The following is a 19748-nucleotide window of genomic DNA, read 5'->3' on the forward strand; positions in this document are numbered from 1 at the left end:
TCTGATGGGACATGGACCTGCGCATAGACTGTTGGAGTAGATTGGTGTAAGAATTATCCTTGTAGCACCAACTGATACTGAGATACACACCGACAACTGGATTGACAGGACTTGATGAAGAAGATGATGATGAAGATGAAAAAAGGTGGCTGAACAAAACGGCCGGTTCGCCGATTTTTGACTTTTCGCTTAGACTAAGTCTAGAGCCACGCTAGTTGTACCATTGGAGTCCTCTGGTCAAGATAAGGTCCTGTATAAAGTTTGGTAAGCATAGGAGCTCGTTTTCCCGGTATAACAAGGCTGCAAAAGTCGTGGCAGCCATTTTGTTTGGGGGTGAATCCTACTTAGTAACGCTACCGCGTTACTAATAAAAATCACAAGGAGAAAATTCTCCATTTTCATAATATTTTCCAATGCAAATTTGTGTCCCAATGCTAATTCTGATCAAGTTAGAATTAAAAAATTTTTTTAAGTTACTCAAAAATTGGACCAATGACCAAATTTGGTCAAATTTTGTCAGAAATTGCTCTGAGAGAATTCTCCATTTTTATAATTTATTCTGATACACACACGTTCTTAGGTTTTGTAGAAAATTTGGGCTGACTCCAATCAAATATGAATTTTTGTAAATTTTTAAAATTGCTCAATAATTGGAAAGTACAGGGACTTTAGCCAAATTTCATCAAAAAATGGCAATGAGAGAATTCTCCACTATTATAATTTTTTTCTGATGTATATACATGAAATTATGTTGTGTAGAAGTTTTGAACTAATTTCAATCAAAATAGATTTTTAAATAATTTTAAAAGTTGCTCCAAATGCCATGTACTCTATTGTAGCAATTATCAGCTCATGAAGCTCATGCTGTTTAGATCACTTAGCATGCTTCATAGGAAATCCTAGTCTACATGCATATGATTTTCTACCTTTCTATTTTTCCCTTTCCATTAGTTAGTACAATTTTGATGTTAGCATGGTTGTGTTAGGTGTCAAAATGATATATGTTCCTTTATTACCAGGACATAAAAAGAGACTAACACAAACGTAAGATATATCAGTTTTGATGTGAAACAGTATTAATAATATCAATCAATATATCAATTATGTCAGTGATAATATCAGAGTCAGTTTTCTACTATTGTTAATATTTTGTCTTTTTTGTAACAGGGTGAAATCTGTTCTTGCTAAATCAGTATCTGCTCAGTCTACTTATGTTGATTTGACATTATCTTTTGATAATGATTTACCAGGATCTCCTTTTAGATATTATTATTAAATTATTATTATTGAGCAAATAAAAATAGTTCAAGTCATACTAATTTTGTTATTCTTATTATTTAAACAAGGCCCTGCCAATTTAATAGATTCATATTTCATGACGTTTATTTAAAATAATGTGTTTTCAAAAGCATACGAGTAGATCTAATCCTGCTAGAGGTGTTTAAGTTTTGTATATCAGATCTACCTCCCTCTAGCTGTTTGGGGTTTTTCAAATTATATGTGTTGGGACTATGGAATATTCACTATTCAGTTATTCTTGTGTAGTTGGAGAAGGTCTTTGTTTCTGCTATAAACCTGTCGTACCAGAGAGGAGTGTAACAGACTATGGTCAGTTGATTGTAATTACTGTATCAGTAAACAGTTATATTAATCACATTTGAATATGCATAATCTATGTGTGTGTAGACACTATGCATTACTTATTGAGCTGTGAATCTACTGCTCAATAGCAGTCATCATGTCCTAAACCACTAAAATACCAGTAATTTACAAAGAGGGATTTTGGCAATTTAAAAACATCCATTTGCCAATTATGCCAATCACTAAAAAAATTCAGCAATTCACTAATTATAAAATTTGGGCTTCTAAAGTTATATACTAGCTAGATTTATCATGATAAATTCACAAACCCAAAAAGAGAAACTTTAAAAGTAACCTGTCATTTTAATGAGACTGTTGTACCACTTCCCACTCTATTAAGCTCGACTGAGATATTAAATATCTTGGTATTGTTAATGGTCCTAAATTATGTGAGGGATGAGGACTGAGTCAATGGATTGAGGTAGAGAGGCACTGACATGCGAATATTTTAAATTTTTTGATTGTTATAGTGCTGCAGTTCATAAGCACATTGATAACAAAGCTGCAATAGATTGATTATCTGATTAATTATAAAGAGAACAAATAAACTATCAAATTTAGCAAAAAAATAATTAATAATAATAATAATAGTCAGAAAGCAAAGCAATAAATGTGCATGTATCATGCCATGTACAAACAAAAAATCAATTTCTAAAAATAACAGTAATAGGTAACATGATGAAATTTCGAAAAGATAAATAAAAAAGTGAGAGAAAGAAAAATTGTAAAGCTGTGATTTGTTAGTCAGGCGGGCCCGCCTGACTAGTGATTTGTGGTGATGCAATAGAAATAATGGCCTTCCTATATGCCATATTGTGCTGCTGCTTAAGTTCCCATGCAAGTAAAGAAGAGCTAATGTTAAAATAAGATCGCTTGAAATAAAGAATAACAAAAAGTGAAGATAGTATGGTTCTTGATAATTTGTCTTTTTTATGTCTAATCCTCACCTAGTTTCATTCTTTTGGTAATTTGATGTTCCTCAATACCTGCACCTGTTGTTGTTCGCTTGAAATATCTTCTTCTTTCCTCCTCCGTCATATCAAAAATCATTTCATGATAGGCCTTTTCAAGATATTTAGCTAATAAAGAATCAGGATTAATGGCCTGAGCTACTTCAATATCATGAGGACGAGGTTTTAAATTACATCTTTTAATGAGAAACCTAACAAGCTCCAAGTTAGAACTCTTGCTAGCATAATAAAGCAGGGTTTTTAAATCATTTGTTTCAGCTAGTGCATTGCAATTATGATCAGTTAGAAAGTATAGTGCTAACTCGATACTACCAGCTTCGCATGCTCCATGAACTGAAGTGTATCCATTATTATCAGGATCATCAGGAGTACAGGGGAAGGTCTCTATGAGATAACGTACCATACGAATATTATCAGAACGAGAAGCATAATGAAGAGGAGTACGACCTGACTTGTCTTTAGGTACTGGATTAGAGACGGTAGGTTGCAAATACTGGTACATGTAAACTCTCTTTCTCTCCGCTAGTAAGTGTAAGCAGGTGATGCCATCTTCATCTTCTGCTAAAGGATCCAGTCCATGTGTTTCAATTAGTGTTCTTACTATTCCAATATCTCCTCCCTCACATGCTGCATGAAGTAAACCACGTCCTCTGTTATCCATTACATTAACACCTTGAGGATGAATACTGGATAAATAACGAAACACACCAACCTGTCCATTATTGCAAGCTGTATGACATGCAGTGCATCCTTTATCATCAGTAGCTGTAAGGAGATTATGATGAGTGGAACTATCAGTGACTGAAGACAGTAAAGCCTTTATAATTTCTTGATGACCTGCAGCAGCTGCTATGTGTAATGGTGTCTGCCCTTCCTTGTTAGTTAATAATATACAAATAGCAGAAAAACTAGCTCTTAACAAAAATTCTACCACTCTTTGCTGTCCTGTTCTACAAGCTATGTGGAGTGGTGAATTACCATTATTATCTTGAACTTTAATATGAGAAATTAAATCTTGTGGACAGTCCAATAAACACTTAGTGTTACGTATCCAATCCACACTAACTGAGGGAATGGTCTTGTTCAGTAAATATTCTAGTATATCTAATCTATTAGCTAATACTGCATAATGCAGTGGTGTACTCTTGTTATGATCAAATGCAATAGGATTACAATAATTATTATCAAGGAGATACTTTAATACATTCAAGTGACCTATCATTACTGATATGTGAATTGCTCCAGAACTTTCATAGTTGGTAGCTGATACATTGCACTTCTTACTAATAAGAAATTTCATAACTTCCAACTGATTGTAGTACACTGCAGTAAGGAATGGAGTATGACCATGATTTCTTACAGGTAGTTCAAGCGATGATGGTATTTGTTCTATAATGTACTGGATCAAGTTCAATCTTCCATTACTACATGCATAGTGAATAGGAGCCATTCTCTCATCATTCACAGCACATAGATCTAACTCATGATTCTCTACCAGATGTTTGAGTATAGGAAGAGAGCCACTGGACATACAGGTAGTGTGAAGAACTGTTGATCCGTTAGAGGTCTTAGCTGCTACAATACACTGAGGAAGACTAGTGAGATAAAGTATAACAGGAACATGGCCTCCTGCACATGCTATATGAAGAACTGTACTACCATTAGTAGTAGTGGCATTAACATCACACTGATACTTGTTGATCAGTTCTTGTAGACAAAGTACCTTACCTTTAAAAGCAGCTGCATGAGCTAATGTGTACTTGTTATTGTCAGTGTGATTAGTAATATCCACACTATACTCCTGACTGTACCATTCCAGTATATGAGTATGACCATTCTTAGCAGCTTCATGTAATACTGAGAAACCAGTGCTGCTAATATTGATAGGTTCAAGCTTGTATTGTTGTATCAGTAATCGTACTAGATCAAGACTACCAGAGAAACACGCATGCATGACACAATTACTACCATGTCTATCAGTAACAGTGACATCACACTTCATGTCATCTATTAGAAAAGTCACCAATTGAATATTACCACTCGTGCAGGCTAAATGTAATGCTACACTGCCATTTGTGGTCATATGTTGCTTTAAAAGAATGTTGATCGAGCCAATTTTGTTTTGTACTGTTAAATGTTCGACAATATACTTGACCAAGTTCAGTCTCCCCTTACTACATGCATAGTGAAAAGGGGCCATTCCCTCATCATTCACAGCACATAGATCTAACTCATGATTCTCTACCAGATGTTTGAGTATAGGAAGAGAGCCACTGGACATACAGGTAGTGTGAAGAACTGTTGATCCGTTAGAGGTCTTAGCTGCTACATTACACTGAGGAAGACTAGTGAGATAAAGTACAACAGGAACATGGCCTCCTGCACACGCTATATGAAGAACTGTGCTACCATTAGTAGTAGTGGCATTAACATCACACTGATACTTGTTGATCAGTTCTTGTAGACAAAGTACCTTACCTTTAAAAGCAGCTGCATGAGCTAATGTGTACTTGTTATTGTTAGTGTGATTAGTAATATCCACACTATACTCCTGACTGTACCATTCCAGTATATGAGTATGACCATTCTGAGCAGCTTCATGTAATACTGAGAAACCAGTGTTGCTAATACTGATAGGTTCAAGCTTGTATTGTTGTATCAGCAATTGTATTAGATCAAGACTACCAGAGAAACAAGCAGGTATGACACAATTACTACCATGTCTATCAGTAACAGTGACATCACACTTCATGTCATCTATTAGAAAAGTCACCAATTGAATATTACCACTCGTGCAGGCTAAATGTAATGCTACACTGCCATTTGTGGTCACATGTTGCTTTAAAAGAATGTTGATCGAGCCAATTTTGTTTTGTACTGTTAAATGTTCTATAATATACTGGACCAAGTTCAGTCTCCCCTTACTACATGCATAGTGAAAAGGGGCCATTCCCTCATCATTCACAGCACATAGATCTAACTCACGATTCTCTACCAGATGTTTGAGTATAGGAAGAGAGCCACTGGACATACAGGTAGTGTGAAGAACTGTTGATCCGTTAGAGGTCTTAGCTGCTACATTACACTGAGGAAGACTAGTGAGATAAAGTACAACAGGAACATGGCCTCCTGCACACGCTATATGAAGAACTGTGCTACCATTAGTAGTAGTGGCATTAACATCACACTGATACTTGTTGATCAGTTCTGGTAGACAAAGTACCTTACCTTTAAAAGCAGCTGCATGAGCTAATGTGTACTTGTTATTGTTAGTGTGATTAGTAATATCCACACTATACTCCTGACTGTACCATTCCAGTATATGAGTATGACCATTCTGAGCAGCTTCATGTAATACTGAGAAACCAGTGTTGCTAATACTGATAGGTTCAAGCTTGTATTGTTGTATCAGCAATTGTATTAGATCAAGACTACCAGAGAAACACGCATGCATGACACAATCACTACCATGTCTATCAGTAACAGTGACATCACACTTCATGTCATCTATTAGAAAAGTCACCAATTGAATATTACCACTCGTGCAAGCTAAATGTAATGCTACACTGCCATTTGTGGTCACACGTTGCTTTAAAAGAATGTCGATCGAGCCAATTTTGTTTTGTACTGTTAAATGTTCTATAATATACTGGACCAAGTTCAATCTCCCCTTACTACATGCATAGTGAAAAGGAGCCACTCCCTCATCATTCACAGCACATAGATCTAACTCATGATTCTCTACCAGATGTTTGAGTATAGGAAGAGAGCCACTGGACATACAGGTAGTGTGAAGAACTGTTGATCCGTTAGAGGTCTTAGCTGCTACATTACACTGAGGAAGACTAGTGAGATAAAGTACAACAGGAACATGGCCTCCTGCACACGCTATATGAAGAGCTGTACTACCATTAGTAGTAGTGGCATTAACATCACACTGATACTTGTTGATCAGTTCTTGTAGACAAAGTACCTTACCTTTAAAAGCAGCTTCATGAGCTAGTGTGAGCTTGTTATTGTTAGTGTGATTAGTAATATCCACACTATACTCCTGACTGTACCATTCCAGTATATGAGTATGACCATTCTTAGCAGCTTCATGTAATACTGAGAAACCAGTGCTGCTAATATTGATAGGTTTAAGCTTGTATTGTTGTATTAGTAATCGTACTAGATCAAGACTACCAGAAAAACACGCATGCATGACACAATTACTACCATGTCTATCAGCAACAGTGACATCACACTTCATGTCATCTATTAGAAAAGTCACCAATTGAATATTACCACTCGAACAGGCTAAATGCAATGCTACACTGCCATTTGTGGTCACATGTTGCTTTAAAAGAATGTTGATTGAGCCAATTTTGTTTTGTACTGTTAAATGTTCTATAATATACTGGACCAAGTTCAATCTCCCCTTACTACATGCATAGTGAAAAGGGGCCATTCCCTCATCATTCACAGCACATAGATCTAACTCATGATTCTCTACCAGATGTTTGAGTATAGGAAGAGAGCCACTGGACATACAGGTAGTGTGAAGAACTGTTGATCCGTTAGAGGTCTTAGCTGCTACATTACACTGAGGAAGACTAGTGAGATAAAGTACAACAGGAACATGGCCTCCTTTACAAGCTTTATGAAGAACTGTACTACCATTAGTAGTAGTGGCATTAGCATCACACTGATACTTGTTGATCAGTTTCTGTAGACAATGTAGTTTACCGTTAAAAGCGGCTGAATGAGCTAGTGTGTACTTGTTATTGCTAGTGTGATTAGTAATATCCACACTATACTCCTGACTGTACCATTCCAGTATATGAGTATGACCGTTCTGAGCTGCTGCATGTAATACTGAGAAACCAGAGTTATTAATATTGATAGGTTCAAGATTGTATTGTTGTATCAGTGATCGTACTAGATCAAGATTACCAGAGAAACAGGCATGCATGACACAACTACTACCATTGGTATTTGTAACAGTGACATCACACTTCATGTCATCTATTAGAAAAGTCACCAATTGAATACTACCACTCATACAGGCTAAATGTAATGCTAGCCTACCCTCATTGTCAGTAGAGTGTAGCATACTGATGTATTGAGGATACTGATTAATGATATTCTTTATAAAATTATGACCTTCAATTGAAGTAAAATGAATAATATTCCAGCCTCTGTTATCTGTTAGGCTCAGATGACACTTGTAGTCCTTTACATATAATTCCAGTAGTAAAATATCACCAGCTTCAGCAGCATAATGAATCAATAGCTTACCATTACCGTCAGTTTGATGAGGATCTAACTGATAGGTAGTTATTAATTCCTTAACAAGAGATAAGTTAAGAGACACTGAAGCATAATGTAAAGCAGTGAGACCATTCTTATCCACTGCAGTAGGAGACAAACTTTGTTCAGTAATAAGATACTGAACTAAATCAAAGTTACCACTCCATGCAGCATGATGTACTAACGTGCGTCCTTCATTATCTGTTTTATTAACATCACAATGCAGTACCTCAATGAGATATTGAGTGACATCAATATGACCATTGCGACAAGAATGATGTAGACATGTCATACCATCATTATCAGTGATATTAGGATCACTGTTATGATTATTAATAAGATATTTAACAGAATTAATACTACCTGACCAGCAAGAGTAGGCTAATGGTGTACGACCAGAATACTCAATATCATTAGCATTAAGATTACACCGAGATATGATATAGCTTAATACACTAGTAGAACCTGACCAGGCAGCATAATGTACTGGAGACATACCATAATAATCTAATGTACAATCAATATTGTATTCTTCTAATACCTTCACTAGTAATGTACTGCCACTGCGTGCTGCACAATGCAATAATAACTGGCCATAATTTGTACTGGCATTGATATCAAAGTTAGGCCAGTTACTAGCTTTCTCAAGAAGTGAAGCAAACAATTTTATTCTTTTGTTGCGTGTAATAAAATCAATGTTACTTTTGACTTTAGTATTACTACTATCTGTAATAAATGATGCATCACGTTGTGCAATTAGCTTACTGTACACAGTAGTAGCTTTAATAATCATATATACATCACTTGTATAATGTAAGCATGAAGAGCCATTATTATTATTATCTAATAATACTTCATTACTTTGAATACTAACAATATATTCAACAATTGATGATGAAGCGTACCATGAAGCAATATGAAGTGGAGTCTGACCAAACTGATCTGACATATCAATGGCTAACTGATATCGGGTCAAAAGATACTTAAAGAGTTCAACATCATCATTATTCATAGAACAATAATGCAATATGCCAGATCCATAAATATCAGATGAATTTGGTTTGAAAAGCTTTAAAGATTCAAGCTTATAAATTAGTGCCTGCTGCCCACTTTTACAAGCTAGCAGTGATAAAGAGGCACCTTCACTATTAATGTGAAAAGCATCACAATTTCTCTCAATAAAGAATTCCACTAGTTCAAAATGGCCCCCCATGGCTGAGTACAGTAATGCAGTGTTGTTGCTACTGTCTGGCTTGTCAGGAGGAACGTGATACGTATCTACTAGATATTGTACTATAGATAAATGGCCCTTATAAGATGCCATGTGTAAACTAGATACACTATTATCATCACCTTCATTAGGATCAATACCATATTGATGGATGAGTAGTTGAAGGATCTTAATATGTCCACCGTATGATGCAGAGTGTAATGGGGTCCAACCATGAAGACCACGATGATAAGTGCTGTAGCCAAACTTGGTAAGAAGCCATTGTACTTCATCTTTTAATCCTCTCCAAGCTGCTTCATGTAATGGTGTACTGGTATTTTCATACAATAATGGATCACATATATCTAACAGGAATAAAAATATAATCATTGCTTGAACAACATAAATTTCATTGTAATGATTATAGTACAGAAAAATGACTCAATTATAAAATTAGTTACTCACCAAAATTTAAAATTAACAGCTGAAATTCTTGTGATGATGAGAGCTATTAGACAAACAATAAACCTCTTATTTAATATTCAAATTACAAACCTTTCTTAGATCATATTTATAATCACCACATGCTATTTCACTGATACCAATACTAGCTAACTGTTGCTGTATCTCTGTAGATAGAGGAAACAATGCAGAGTATAGGTAATCAGGAATATTATGTAACAGCTGTAGAGAGCCAGGACGAACAAAACTGAAGTACAAATTAACATTAGGAATATTTAGTTCTTTTGGTATTGCTCTACGAAAAAAGAAAAGGTCAGCTGGTGTGTAGTCATCCCGATCAACTTTAGCAATCATTACTTGTGTACCAGGAGGAACATCTGTTATACCAAAGTTTACAGCATCAGCATCTCTCAATAGCCCACCACTGTTAAAAAAATAATCCTTCAATTTCTCCTTGTAGCTTAACCACATCCTTTTTAATGATTGATTATCAGGTAAGAATACATTAACAAGTTTAACGATTAGTTCATAGTTAAACCACGACATGTACTTGCCTTGTAACACCATAAATAAATCCTTTATACTTTCAATGTTATGAAAGTCTTGTTTAATTTTCTGCATTGCAGCTTGATTATTTTTGTTTGGACCAAGTAGAGCAGGGACATACGTCTCAAGGTAATCAATAATATTTGGAAGGAGTTCTGGTTTAAATGCATCTTTTGTTTCTGTAAGAATATCAGAAAACTCCAATTGAAGATCATATATCTTGTCCAGGAGTGAAAAATCTTTGACAGAAAGACCAAAAATTGACTTACATGTATCTAATAAAAAATGCAGCATAATTACAATGTATTATGTAAGGTGTCATTAAAATATATAGTCACTATGCACATTAAAAAATAATGGACTTGGGTCCTTTCATTGCCTACAAACAGCATTAGGTTAAGTTATCACAACAGCAACCATTAAAATAACATCTCACTACTTACTACCAAATATGGAATGTGACTTTAAGGGGCTCTGACCTCAAACAAATCAAGATGCTCTGATGTGCATGCATGTAAAGACATACGAACAGAACTACTTTACCAGTAAGAGCTTCACCCAATTAGAATACTATAGCTAGTCTATAATACAAGTTTGATAGTTTTTGGGGTTTTTAATTTTGCATATTTCGCTGGCACACAAAATTACAAAGCGGACAGAAAGCTAAATTATTATTCATTAAATCTGCAGAATAAATAATCGACACAGCCACAGATTATTTTTAACTTTTTATTTCACAACATCAATGATAAAAACTGATACTACTTATGTAGCTAGCCAGCCCCTATAGCCCCTCCCTCAGTGTGCACAGGTAGCCATCCATACACATTAGGCAAAAGGCTGGGCAGCTAAAGACTACCCTAGGCGAGAATTGATTGCGTAGGAAGATTATTAGAAATTTTAAAATTGTAAGGCATGGTTTAAAATGAAATAAATTAGGGTCGTATTTTGGTTGGCAACTTCTATGGAGAACAAACGGACCTACATAAAAACAAACCTGTATATTAAAAATTCTAGAGCAAATTTGACCAAATCCTTTACAAGAGAAGCTTAAAGGCAGCAGTTCTTTCTTATAACAAGAGCTTTTTGGCTATTGATAGAGCTACAGCTGGTAAGTGAGGCAGTTTATTTGTGCCTCCATTGACTTCCATAACAAACTTGCCAGCAAAAAGGGTAGCCAATTTTGATGTCTGGGCGGATTATCGTATATATCATATTTTGTTGGTGGGAGTTTTCTTTCGCAGTTTTGTGATGGTTAACTTATTAGCAGATTTAATATTGGTGATTTCTTAACAATTAATTATATCCCCACCCTTAGGTGGGGTTAAATTGACTTAAGCAGGTGTGGCTACACTTGCTAATTAATGCATGGAGATTTTAAATCTTGCAAATTGTATATGTGGACACCATTATCAGAAAAAGATGGTACTTTTTATGGAAGATTGTGTTCTTTATCACCTGGTTTAGAGACTGGCTTAAGGAAACATAGTAAAGCCATGTTAGCTAGTTTTTAACCATGCTTTTAACCTCACTTTTAATTAAAATTAATGTGGGCATGGTCACATGCATAAAAATGGAATTATTGCTTGTGGATTTTAATTTGGCGTTTTCATATAAATCCATCAATCTGCCAATATAAAATCCAGGTCAACATTTCATCTTATACGGTAATATTAATTAAATTCATAGTTTTTCTAATTCACGCCTAGAGTCAGGCCCGCCTGACTAGGGCGGTCCTAGTCTATTGACCACTCATGCTCAGGATAGGACACTTAACATGTTTTCAAATGAAGCAGCTTCAAAGTAAGCTTATTTCTATACCTTTTGAGTTGCCTTCTTCTGGTAGAGGATGCTTACGAGCTATGTCTTCAGCTAATGCAGTGTCACCTCCTCCTTCTTTAACAGCTACACACACTCTCCTCCAACATGGAGGACCATAGAACTCACAATCGTAATCTTTCCTTAACCAGTGCTCCAAAACCTTGCGCAAACACGATTCACAATCATTACTGTCATTAGCTTGAATTACGTTAACAGTAGATGGTCTAATGTACAGCGAGTTAGCAAAGTGCTTCCATTGTGCAGCGATGGGTTTAACTTCATTATACACGACATTAAGATCGTCAATACCTAAAAAAACCATATGGAAAAAAAAAAATACAAATCAAAGGTATCACAATCACAAACTCACAAAGCTCAGCCATAGTTTTGATAGTCTCGCGCGGCCAGACTCTCCACCCCTTCTTGACTTTAAAAAAGGGGTGGAAAGTCTGGCCGCGCGCGCGCGCGCGAGACTATAGTTTTGACTCTTGAAACTAACTCACGTGATCTTACAGCTCTCAATTTATACAACAGGAAACTGTGCTGTATGAACCGGAAGTGTGCTGTATGAATTATAAGTTGTTATATTGTGTTGAAAATTTGAGCATTACTGAACTGTTCATTCTCCATATCATCAGTGTGACCAATGATTATGAATGATACGGAGAATTGAAATTGGTTGATCATTACTGACATTCAGTTTTAAGTTCAGGTTCATATGAGTATGTTTTTTATTAGCAGGCTCATTGTAAATTATGTACTCTTGCTATCAATAATAATGCATAGTATAATAGCATAACAATTATCTCATTATTATCCCTCATAAAACTAGTATACAAGACTACACAGTGAATGCTGCTAAAATGCAATAATTGTATTCTCCTTTCACACAAGTTATACAACTATAATTATGTCAAAATGAATTGCTACAATATATTTATATTGGGAATGTTTCAACAGTTACTCTGTGCACATTGTTCTAGTGCACTCATTGTGGTATACACTCATAAACATCATCAGGTGATGTTTGACATTCATCATAGACTACTTTATTCTCTTCACTTAGTCTAGTCTTGTGAATCCCATATGGTTCACATACTTGCATTGCAATATCATCATCAGCTCTATATTAACATTATCATAATTTGTGTAAAGTATATAACTTAACATAACAGAATAGACTAACATTGTTTGCTTATTGATGCCATAAGAACTTTTCTTTCTAAAAGAAGAGCATTAAAATTTATTACACTATCAATGTAAGCCAGATACCTTATAAAGCAGTAGATATTAATAACTGTTAGTAGAACACACAATGCACCCACTAACACACTGAGAACAATAACACTATTGGGTGTATCACTATCTGATGGAATTACTGAAACTGAAGTACCAGTGCAGACTGTTCAGTACAAGCTGCATGTATACATTGAGCGAACATGTGTAAAATAGTTGAATGATATCAATGTATACTTACTTAATGAACAATACCCAGTAGATGAACTAAAAATAGCACTATTTAGTGTAGAAGCTGATGATTGAACTGATGATGTGAACAATGTGCTAGATGATAGTTGTGGTGGTAGTTTTAGTGTTTCATAAGCAATAACTTTCCATTTTCCATATCCACAGTATATGCGCATACACCAAAAACATAACAAGACATCATTAAGACCAGTCATGACAATAGATGTATTGTCATTGGTTGAATTAGAAAACTGTAGCATTTGAATATCAATGTCATCATTATCTACCATTGAACACTGAGTTAGCAGGCTTTAAAATATGATATCCTATCTCATATGTGATAATGGGATAGTCTTGTGGAATATAACTAGGTATACTCCATGAGATAAAACTCTATGTAGTGTCCATGATACTGGATAATGAACCAACTGGACCAGGGGTACTAAATAAATACACATCATCTCACAGAGCTGATATAGTATAATAACTACATACCTATTCCGATCTCTACTACAATAGGATCACTGAAGGGACCTCTTCCAACAGAATTGACAACAGCTACACTGATGTTATACTCAGTACCAAATACTAGATCATTCAATATGATATATCTCTCAGTACTGGTGAGGTTGTATGTGATACTGCTGTTACTGATCATCACTGTATAGCCTGTGATTAGACCATTATGCTCAGGACAGTTGACCACTTGACCTCATTCCAAATGAGATAATTAATTGGTTGTAACAAAAACAAATAATCAGGTGCACTAGTAGGAGCTGAATACAAAATTTAAAAATGTAAATCACATGTAATAAATTATTTTAATCATTATTATACCTATTGTCAATGTAGCTCTATCTTCTTCAAATGAACTTGGATCAGATCCTCCTAGTACATTACCAGCTCTCACTGTGATGGTATAGTTCATACCACTGTACAGACCTGTTAATGTAGATATAACTGTATGTTGTAATAGACAGATGAGGAGTAACAGAGACTGTCTCATTCACTGATGATAACTGGGGACAAGATAGAGTATAGGAGATGGGATAGTATGTTACATAGTTGTCACTACTGGGAATAGTCCAGTTCACTGTAATACCAGTGGTTGAGACATTAGATACTGAGAGACTAGTTACTGGACTAGGAACTACAACAGATATCAATTACACTCTCTCAATGATAAGAACTCACCATAAAATCTTAACGCTGTTACTGTACTATTAACTAAAGGAAGATCTATATATGAGTACACGCTGATGGTATAGGTACTCATTGGTGAGAGATCTGTCAGTAATATTTCATCTTCACTGGTAGATACTACATTCCTGGTTACACCTTCAGTAGTATACTCAATCACATTTCCATTAGTTTGAGATGAATTGGTCCAGTTCACTTTGATACTAGTAGCATTTAATATAAACCCTCTCACAATATTTGGAGGACCACTAGGAGCTAGAAATGAGACAAAAGTATCTATTATTGATTAAAATATAATCATACCATGTAATATCACAGATTGACTGTAGTCAACTCCTCCAAACATTGCAATACAGGTGATGTTTACTAACACTCTCAGTGTATCAGGATATACCAGTGATGTGTTATTATATGTCAGTACATCAATTGATGTATACATTGAGCTATTCTTCATTACTGAGCCAAATAATCCTAAGGAACAAAAAGCAATAACATAAAAAATAACCATACTATCTTATTGACATACTGGAGTAAAATAGAGGAATACAATTACCCCAAGCACAGCCAGGACAATGAAACACCAATAATAATGTGAAATTTGTAATACTTCCATATTATGTGCTTAAATATCTTCAGAGGAAATGTCAACCAAATGAATGATGTTTCAGGTCACCTGCAACATTACCTATTGTCATTTACTTATGCAACCATACATGATTGAGCCTTTAGTTAGAGTTGATCATGGCCGATAAGACCATGCTCTACAGTCAAACCTGTCTATTTTGGACACATTGGGACCAAATAAAACTGTCCTTATTATAGAGGTGTCCTTATTTTAGAGCGTCCACAATAGCAGGTTTCACTGTATACCTGTATGTCTTCAACACAGATCAATTCAGAGGTAGCTGCTATACTTTTGTACCAAGTACAAAGTACTCTGTGTAAGATGCATGTCTTTATTGCCTTATCTCAAAGATGGGCCAAAGCTACACTGCCAGTAGTTGGTGGGATTGATGCTAGTCTGAATCAGTCCTGAAATCAGTTTTTGAACATGTATGCTGGGCAATCAATCACAATACAATGATGAAATCAGTCGTGACACAATCATGAAAAAATTTTGCACTGGATTAGGCCAGAGCAAAAGGCATAGCCCATAGTCCTAGATACTGTTTCTAGTAGTTGTAAGCACCAGTTCCCCAGCCTACAGTAATTGGGGAATGACTGTAGGCTGGGCAAACATTGAACTCTTAAAAAATGCATGCAGTTTGAATAGCATGTTTCTTCAGCCAAATTATTTCTTTGTTATGGGTCTGTTTCTATACTCTTCTGTAAGTTCCGTTCCACCATAGATTCCACCAAGAGTACATGCTTGGTTTCAGTAATTTTTACCCACGTGAATACACATGGACCTCATCAGGCTAATAATTAGAAGGGCGTGGTGACATACCCAGGGCTATAAAATCAATGCTTTGCCTGATGCTTTGCAGTTTTGCACAAGATAGCGATGGCTGAGACTCATAGGCTAGACGTGACTGTTGTTTCAGCTTCTAGCCTTCCTTGGGTTGAGAGAGACCGAGGATGCGATGCTATGGTAAAAGTTAAATTTGAAGGTTAGTCGCCATGATGTTGCAATTTGACATGCTGCTCTTACTCAGGTCAATCAAAAGAGACTAAAGTTGTGGTTGGTGTTAATCCCGTATGGAATGAAGTTAGCTTAAAATAATTTTCCACTTCTTGATTCTTTTGAAATAGACATTGCATTTTGATCTAAAAAAGAAACCAAGCAATAACTCACAAATTATCATCAAGGTTTATGATGAACAGATAATTAAGAACAGGTTAAGCAAACGTAAATATGTACTCGCCCCAATTAACGCACCTCTTGATGAATAATTACATGTCTCAGGTGGTGCATTGTTTAGATAGGAACAATTACCCTAGGACGCCTTTTTTCAAGGGCTATAAATTTTGCAGATTTCACGATTTTTTTTAAGATTCGCGAAAATTACTTTTGCGAAAATCAAATTAATTCGGTACAAGATGGCAGACGGCATAAATTCGTGAAAATTAAATCCGTGAAATAAAAATCCACGAAATTTATAGCCCTCGAAAAAAAAGGCGCCCTACAGTATGAAATGCTCTGGAGGTGCTTGTTTAGAGAGGTGCTTAGCTAAGTATGCAATACACCTGTAAACAATGGGACTTTCTAATTACAATGCACCTCTCAAAAATAATTATCTTGACCAGGAGGTGCACTCAATATAAAGTTTATTATTGTGAAGCCATGTAGAGGTGCAATAATTAGGAGGTTGCATTAATTGGGGTAAATACGGCAATTACATTTCGGATTATTATGATCACACACCTTTAGTTCTTTGCTTGTACTTTATTTTGCTGCATTTCAACCTTTTTATTTTGCTCCGTTCAATAGGTTTTTGGGTTCAACTGAGCTTAGTTTTGGATCTATTTTGAGTTCTGATTTAGTGACATGTAAAATCAAAGACAAGAACAAGGAGGTAAAAGTTCTAGACCTTAGCAGCTATTATAACAATACTACGTGACATATAGAGTGCCATTTTTGCTTTTAAATTATTGTGTGTGAGTTTTTGTGTTGTTGATGTTGTATGTAAAATCTAGACCAACCATGAAGGAGGTTTAAAGTATGTAACTTTATAATCAAATGTAAAATTAACACACCACTAATATTGAATATGGCCCCGTTTACACTATGCCCTTAAAGTGGTTTGAATCCAGTTTAGAAATAAACCAGTTTATATGTTATGTGTGGACAATTTCAATGCTGTTCGGTTATAGGCGGTTATAGGCGGTTATAGGCGGTTATAGGCAGGTATAGGCACTTGGTACTCTTTATCTTGTCACTTGATGTGTTGTAGTAGTAATTTGAGAGTAGCTCCATAGGAACTATGAAGTTTGTTTAATGAGTTCAAGGTGTGAGTATGAGCTAATTGACCTTTGCAACTCTGTCCTGTCCCTGAGCCAAACTGGCTTATCTAAACCACCTTAGGCAGGTGGCTTGAGATCAAACCAGTTTAAGTGCTGAAGCAGCTGTATTATGCAATGTAGCATTATAAACCTATTTAACCACAGCTATACATGTGGACGCAATTAAGCTGGTTTCTGAACCACTTTGATCCAAACTGGTTTGTATTGTAAATGGGGCTTATGATCAACATTGAACTAATTATCCCTGATCAATTACTTGAAAATGTTGACATTAGACCCATACTACCATAGAGCTGGTTTATTTCGAGAATAACAAATTTTGAAGATTTTTTAAGATTCGTGAAATTAAATTCTTTGAAATTAAAGTGCTTGAAAATCAGTTTAATATGGTACAAGATGGCAGAAAAGGGGCAATTCACGAAAATTAATTCCGTGAACCTCTGGATACAGGCCATTCGCGAAAATTATTATCCTATACGGTATAATGTATTGGCACATTAACAGGATCCATGCAGTGTGGCTATAGTATGATATTGGCTATAAAGTTATGAGGAATTATGTCAAAAATGGAAAGTACTTATTGTTAAAAGGATGTAATTTATATGTACATGCAGTTATTAATCTGTTAATTATTAATGATTTGTGTGAACATTATGAATATTGTTGTCTTGCCTATTTAAGCTGCTTTTGTGCCACTTTTTGCGGACCATTCTGATAACACTCATTATTGTACTTTGATAGTCAATTTTTCTTACTTTTGCAGGAACTGGGATCCGCCATTAAACTGTATTTTAGATATATTTCTCCATCTGATGAAGAGACTCTACCAACCAGTATGTCAAGGGAAGCACCACTTTATACTAGTGATACAGTAGAAGGTAATTTGAATACTACAAACTAGGTATACTTTAGTTAGTGACCTTTTACTTCATAGAGAGTGAGAGGAATGAGGAATGGTGTACACCTGTTACTACATGTACTATAAAGGATAGTGCTAAGGATTCAAATATTTCTGATGATGAAGGCTATGTATCTCCTTGTCCTGCTCCAAGGTTGTGATGCTAATAGTAAACTGTTGTGCTATTATAATTGCTAATTGTATCACCTTCATAGTCTCTGATATTGATAATGACTGCTATTTTGTGCTTTTTAGAAATACAGCATTCAATCGTGAACAATCGTCTTTTCGTTCCAAATTACCACAAAGACTGACAGACTTTCAAGTAATAAAAATAATACTTAATTTACTTGTATGATGTACTGTGTAGCAGGAAATTTTGGAGGGAATTAAATTTGGCAAATTTGGCATTTTGCTAGCTTCAACAAAATAAAATCCACCATTTTGAGCCATTATATTCATGCTCAATGGCACGTGGCCACTAATTCACCAAATTAAAATTTGCCAATCACCAGAATTTAGCAATTTGCCAAATTTAACTCTCTCAAAAATTTCCCGCTATACGGTATTGTGTGTAGGTGCGTGTTCATGTGATAAAGGGTAGGCAGTTACAAGGAGGTCACATGAACCCAGTGGTCAAAGTTATATGTGGGACCACAACTAAAAGAACCATTCAAGCTAAAGGAACTAACAATCCTTTTTTTGACCAAGTAATTAGTTTTTGTGTCGCCTTTTAAATTATTATTTACTTTTTTTGTAGTTATTTTTCTTTAATTTCCGTGATTATCCCAGTAAAGTTTTTGATGAGATGTTAGAATTGAGGGTACTTAATTCAAAGATCAACCTTGTTTATTCAGAGATCATTGGCACCTTTAAGCTTGACCTTGGACAAATCTATGATCAACCAGGTTTTAGCCATTGTTATTTAATTAGAAGGATTATGTTTTTCTTTTCATAGATCATTGTTATATTAAAAAGTGGTTGCTTTTGTCTGATCCAGAGAATTCATTTCTTGGTCCTAAAGGTTATTTGTTATTCTCTGCTTATGTTCTTTCACCAGGAGTTGTACCCAAGCCATACCCACCATTGAGTGATGATTCCATTGATGTGGAAAGGTATCAATTACTGTTAATTAATGCATGTAGTAGAGCTTACTCTTGTAAATCTTAATTGTTACTATAAGTACATGCAGTGGTACAGTATATATGTGTATACATTGTACCCTGCACTCTATAATGAGCATTCCATGCTTGATTAGTCATAATCAGTTGTAATT

The 19748-nt window shown here is 35.3% G+C and overlaps 2 protein-coding genes across 2 annotated transcripts in view; one reads left to right on the forward strand and one right to left on the reverse strand.

Moving 5' to 3' along the window:
• Positions 1-2146: 2146 nt before the first annotated feature.
• Positions 2147-12359, reverse strand: LOC105313036 (uncharacterized). The gene is made up of 5 exons (XM_019997605.1): positions 12314-12359; positions 11944-12252; positions 9670-10397; positions 9580-9622; positions 2147-9479 (listed from the first exon to the last, which is right to left on the reverse strand). The coding sequence occupies exons 1-5, from the start codon at positions 12324-12326 to the stop codon at positions 2578-2580; spliced, it is 7995 nt and encodes a 2664-aa protein (XP_019853164.1). The 5' UTR covers positions 12327-12359; the 3' UTR covers positions 2147-2577.
• A 3718-nt stretch (positions 12360-16077) lies between these two features.
• Positions 16078-19748, forward strand: part of LOC100641639 (myoferlin-like) — an 18292-nt gene continuing 14621 nt past the window's right edge. Inside the window, exons 1-10 of the mRNA XM_019997590.1 lie at positions 16078-16220; positions 16266-16318; positions 16363-16448; positions 17042-17126; positions 18338-18452; positions 18509-18626; positions 18728-18797; positions 19051-19182; positions 19233-19380; positions 19431-19587. Coding sequence (XP_019853149.1) covers positions 16115-16220; positions 16266-16318; positions 16363-16448; positions 17042-17126; positions 18338-18452; positions 18509-18626; positions 18728-18797; positions 19051-19182; positions 19233-19380; positions 19431-19587 — 1070 coding nt within the window. The 5' untranslated portion in view covers positions 16078-16114. The remainder of the gene's footprint in view (positions 16221-16265; positions 16319-16362; positions 16449-17041; positions 17127-18337; positions 18453-18508; positions 18627-18727; positions 18798-19050; positions 19183-19232; positions 19381-19430; positions 19588-19748) is intronic.

Source organism: Amphimedon queenslandica, unplaced genomic scaffold (genome assembly GCF_000090795.2).
Source record: "Amphimedon queenslandica unplaced genomic scaffold, v1.1 AMPQUscaffold_13362, whole genome shotgun sequence".
Lineage (NCBI taxonomy): Eukaryota > Metazoa > Porifera > Demospongiae > Haplosclerida > Niphatidae > Amphimedon > Amphimedon queenslandica.